The sequence below is a fragment of the Vigna unguiculata genome, chromosome 3 (genome assembly GCF_037176805.1).
Source record: "Vigna unguiculata cultivar grain cowpea cultivar isolate G323 ecotype 2 chromosome 3, ASM3717680v1, whole genome shotgun sequence".
NCBI classification, from domain to species: Eukaryota; Viridiplantae; Streptophyta; class Magnoliopsida; order Fabales; family Fabaceae; genus Vigna; species Vigna unguiculata.
Window position 1 is genome coordinate 13,112,473 of NC_140794.1, and position 5,428 is coordinate 13,117,900.

The window sequence follows — 5,428 nt, forward strand, 5'->3', positions numbered from 1 at the left end:
ACACTCATTTCTTTGTTGTGGTTTTTTTAGGTCCAAATTGAGGGATATCTAATTTTTAGTTGATAATGAACCCTCTTTTCATGTGATGGTGGTCTTTTTTCTTTTTTTCTTTTTTTGTAATTTGCACTTAGCTTTGCATTGTATCTAGAGGTCTACCTATGTCGTGCATAATTTATTGAATTCTTTTTTTGTTGATAAAAAAAAAATCCTAGCACTTTGTTAATATAGAAATAATTAATCCCAGAATGTTTGATTGCCTCTGTGCGTTGGTTGGGGTGGAACATAACCTCTTTATATATTTTGCTCTTTAACAAGCTCAAACTATTGCAGCAGCTCAGGAAAGATGAAATATGATAGGAAAGTAGCGCAAGAGCTGAAGCCTGCGTCGCTAATGGTGCTGTCGCAGGTTGCAACCGCTGCTGTGAACGTGCTTTATAAGTTGGCCATAAATGATGGAATGAACATTATGGTCCTCACTTCCTACCGTCACATTTTCGGAGCTGCTTTCTCTCTTTCTCTTGCTCTTCTTATAGAAAGGTATGCATTTAAAATCCCCTTCACATAGGACACATTTAACTTCTTCTTTTAATTTGGAAAGCTGTTTTTTTTTTTTTCCTTTCTACATGATGTTTAAAACAGAAAGAGGCCAAAGTTGACATGGAGGGTGCTTTTCATGGCATTTTTTTCCGGTCTATTTGGGTATGCATGCCTGTTGATTCTTCCCTCTTTCATCCCTTAATTTTCCTTGTAATGGATAATCATTAACTGAAGGGATTTTGACAATTGAACAGGGGCACTTTAGCGCAAAATCTTTATTTCATCGGTTTGGCTTGGGTATCAGCAACATTTGCTACTTCCCTTTATAATCTCGTTCCTCTGGTTACTTTTATCTTCTCCGTTTTGTTCGGGTACGTTTTATCCAGAAGCAATGAGAGTAACACTTTTTTTCCTGTATAACTATTGCATGAATTCTTTTTTAGGTTGGAAAAGTTAAGTTTGCGAACAACCTCAGGGAGGGTGAAGGTGTTGGGACCAATAATAGGAATTGTTGGGTCAATGGTGTTGACATTTTACAGAGGGACAGAAATTAAGATCTGGACCTTCCACACTACTCTCTTACATAAAAATCAAAAGGGTCACCTAGGATCATCGAACCTTGATTCTGGAAGAAGATGGGTGGGTGTTTTATGTGGTCTTGGAAGTGTTGTAAGTTTTTCATCTTGGCTCATCATTCAGGTCAGAAACCTGTTATTTCAGTACATAAATGAGTAAATTGTGGTTTTATTTGGTGATTGATTAGTGTATGATGCAGACAAAGATGAACAAAGAATATCCAAGCCATTTCTCAAGTAGTGCATTGATGAGCTTAATGGGGGCAATACAAGCCACAGTGTTTGCTCTATGTGTTGAGAAGGATTGGAGCCAATGGAGGTTGGGTTGGAGTATCAGGCTTCTAACTGCGGCTTTCTCTGTATATATATATATAAACATATGCTAATTTCTTATTTATATCATTTGAATATATTCCAATAACTAATTATTAAGAGACAAAAATGGTGTGGCAGGGAATTGTGGTATCTGGAGTTGTTGTTATTGTCACTGCTTGGTGTGTAGGGGTTAAAGGTCCATTGTATGCATCTGTTTTCAACCCTCTCTCACTTGTCATTGTGGCTTTTTTTGCTCCTTTGCTGTTGGAAGAAAACCTATATCTAGGAAGGTACACAATTCTTTAAACCTTGCTTAGGAAAATTTACCATTTTATTATTATTATCTTGTTTACTTTATGATGATTTGGTTATCTGAAAATGTTCAGTGTAATTGGAGCGGTGCTTATTGTGTGTGGGTTGTACATGGTGCTGTGGGGTAAAAGCAAAGAAATAAAAACATCATCGGAAAAAACCAAACATCTCGAAGCGAGTTCAGGTGTTCAAATTACCAACAATTGTTGACAATGAGTATCGGTGAATGGACATGAATAGCTCTCGTCACGTGCTAAATATGTGTGTGTTGATGCTATCTGATTAATAAAGTTTATATTTATTACTTTAAGGTTGAGTTTGATAGGAACATTGATGTTTTGATGTGACAAAGACACATGATAGTGGTACTCCACATTGGTTATACGGTTAAATTTGCACATGATCGAACGTGAAATCAGTATATTATTTCTTGGGACATTTTTCAATTGTCGAATTCCTGTTTTGAAAATTTTAGTTATCTACCGAATTAGCTTTGTTTGAGTTAAGTATTGAACGATAACAGAGGTTAATTCAATCATTCCATACATTATGTAGCATTATTCCTCCTAATTAAGAAATTATACAGAGACCTTCTAATTAAGACAGGCCAAAATGAATCGAATTGAACTGCATTGTTAAACACTACACTGAACTAAAACATAGTTCACATGAATTGGACTGAACTGAAAAATAGTTCAGATGAATTGAACTGAACTATTTTTTATTTTAAGAAACTAAACTAAACTAAATTGTATTGAATTGAACTGTACTATAATATGAACTGAATTAAATTGTTATAAGTTGAATTGTTTTCCTAATTGCAGTATTTTTGAACTGAGCTACATTATTTTTTAACTGAAATACATTTCTTTTGAACTAAATTACACTATTATTGAACCATTTTTGAATTAGATAACACTAATTTTGAATCGAATTACACTATATATTTTTTTATCTGAACTGTACTATTTTGAAATTGATTTGCACTGTACCAAAATACACTATTTTTTAACTAAATAAATTGCACTAATTTTATTGTATATAATTATAATAATCTAACTTTTATAATGTAAAAGTGTTAATGAAATAATTTTTAAAAGTGTACAGGAAACTATAAAATCCTACCCAACGTGATAAGTTTTGTATTCAGAAATCTTATTGAAAACAAGTATAATATTTCAATAAATCAAAATCAAAATATTAATATATCTTAATACTTAAATTTATGCAACTAAAAATTAATTATTTAACTAAAAATTAGTAAAATATATTAACTTTTATTATTTTATATATTTTTATTTTATGTAACTAAAATTAAATCCGAAACTACAAAAATATGTCTTAAATTTATATATTTTTACATCTTTTTCTTAAAAGTATTATATTTATTTACAATTTTGTTTCTAAATATAACATATTTAGATATTTATAAGTCTATTATTAATTTCATATAAATAAAAATTAATTTTATTATATTTACTTTGTAAATAAATTTGAATTATCGCTAATAATTGTAATTCTTTTACAAACAACCTTTTAAAAATATATATTACTATTACTTGTTTATTATTACTATTGTTGTTATTTAGTTTTAGCTAGAAATTAACTGTTCACAACATCAACAACTTTCATTAGTAAATTAAATATATGCTAAACAATTTATTAACCAATTTGCAAAAGAATATTATTGTTTTCAAATATCAATTTCTTTAAAAAAAGTATTATTCTTACAAAATATGAAAATTAAAAATTAATTAAATTAAACTAAAAAACGAAAAATCCATTTAACATTCGGGTCTACCAAACCGAATTTTAAATTGATGAAAAATTCCGGTGACGGATAATTTATTGTAATTTATTGTAATTGGTTTAGTTAGGTATATAAAAAATAAATTTTGATAATATTGTAAAAGAAAAAATATTCAGTTAAAGGATGTGTTACACTTACATGTTCTTAAGATTTTAGTTTCGGAGGTCGATACTGTGGAAACTTTGATGTAAAAGTTCTTGTTATTCTATTCGGAAGTTTGTTTTGATTGGATTTGCGGTTGTTAATTTATTGTAGAATGTGAATATTTATCCTTTATTTTGTCTGTTGGTGTATTTGCTAGCATATTCAATTCATATTTTTTATTGCTGGTAAAATAAAAACTTACATGACTGGTGTGGATAATATTGAGTCTCCATGAGAATCGACTGTCACCGATAGGAATCAGTTTCGCTTGCAGCAATAGAAAAATAAAAGAAGAGTGTAGTGCACTTATGTGAGTAATTAACAGTTATGAATTCAGTTTTTCAAAACTTAAACTAATAAATAGTATAGTTCAATTTTTCTATTAAGTTCAGCTATTTTTATTTGAATAAAGTTGAATTAGTTAAGTTATTTTTTTCCCGTCCTATGACTTTGTCGCACCATAAAAATGTATGTCTGAAGGGTCCGAATTCAAAGCTCTTGAAGAATCAATTATGAGGGTTGGCTACATGCATAGATAATACAATCCCTCAATTTTGAAGGAAATTGACGCAGTATAATCTGAAACAGCTAATAAAGATAAATTTTAGGGGAAGAGAATCCATACTTATTTAGTTATCAAGCTGATGCTTATCAGGCTAAAAATATATCCCTTTAAGTATAATGCAAAACGGTAATAATAATAAATAACTATAACGATAATATCTTAATACTTTCAATATCCCCTTAATTTGGAACATTAACCTAATTTGTAAAAATAAGACTCAAATTGTATTTTTCTTTTTCCAAAAGACCTTTAAAAATGTTTGGTAACTGTATTGTAGTAGGAAGGTACAAGGGATAAATGATGTTGGTCCTCCTCTTATTATTAACAAAATGACAATCAACTTCAAAATTATTTATTTTTTCATAAAATACTAAACTTTGACCTATATGTAATATGGATGGACTATCAGAATGCATTCACATCCCATTAGAACTATAACTCTTGAATCACCAACAAATTCTTTGAGCAATTTTATTTCACATATAATTGTCATCATAGAGCGATATTCAAGCTCTGGAAAAGAGTGATAGACCATTTATTCTTTCTTAGTTTTTCAAGATACTAAAGAAAAATCAAGAAGCATAACCCAACTAATGTCTTGTAAGTATGTAGTACTCTCAATTCGAATAATACCATCATGTAGTTCTAAGATTGAAGTAGAATACTTCAAATATCTAATAATCCTTAAGGATGTTCAATGTTCTTCATAAAGTTTATGCATAAACCAAGATAAAATGTGTACAAAGTAAGCAGCATCATGTCTAATCAGAAACAAATAGAATAATCACTCAATTAGTCTTCAAAAGGGTTTCAGATCTTCAAGAGATATACCATAAGCCAATATTATCTTATGATGTTATTTAATTTGAAAATTTGCAAGCTTGACATCTAATAAACATGTGTCTTTAATGATTTCCAATGCATATTTTTCTCACAAAAACAGATTTTCTTGGGATTACGTGCTACCTCCAACTCCAAAAAATATTCTAAGACTCCAAAGTCTTTCATATGAAAACAAACACTTAAGAAAGCTTTAAAAATTTGATGGCTAAAATATTATTTTCTACAATAATTAAATCATCCACATATAGGCTAGGACATAGAGATACCCCTTATGCAATATAAACAGTGAGTAATTTGAGTAGGATTGACCAAAGACATAACACTTTA

The 5,428-nt window shown here is 29.6% G+C and overlaps 1 protein-coding gene across 3 annotated transcripts; it reads left to right on the forward strand.

Annotated features, from left to right (window-relative positions):
• The first annotated feature begins 256 nt into the window (after positions 1–256).
• On the forward strand, positions 257–2,067 carry LOC114179718 (WAT1-related protein At1g25270-like). 3 transcript variants are annotated; one of them, XM_028066142.2, is made up of 7 exons: positions 257–537; positions 640–699; positions 792–908; positions 981–1,206; positions 1,313–1,471; positions 1,566–1,717; positions 1,814–2,067. In XM_028066142.2, the coding sequence occupies exons 1-7, from the start codon at positions 344–346 to the stop codon at positions 1,947–1,949; spliced, it is 1,044 nt and encodes a 347-aa protein (XP_027921943.1). In that variant the 5' UTR covers positions 257–343; the 3' UTR covers positions 1,950–2,067. The 3 variants fall into 3 exon arrangements, with proteins under 3 accessions (XP_027921943.1, XP_027921942.1, XP_027921941.1); XM_028066141.2 differs by having other exon boundaries at positions 258–537; positions 1,301–1,471; XM_028066140.2 differs by having other exon boundaries at positions 261–537; positions 981–1,236.
• Positions 2,068–5,428: the final 3,361 nt, after the last annotated feature.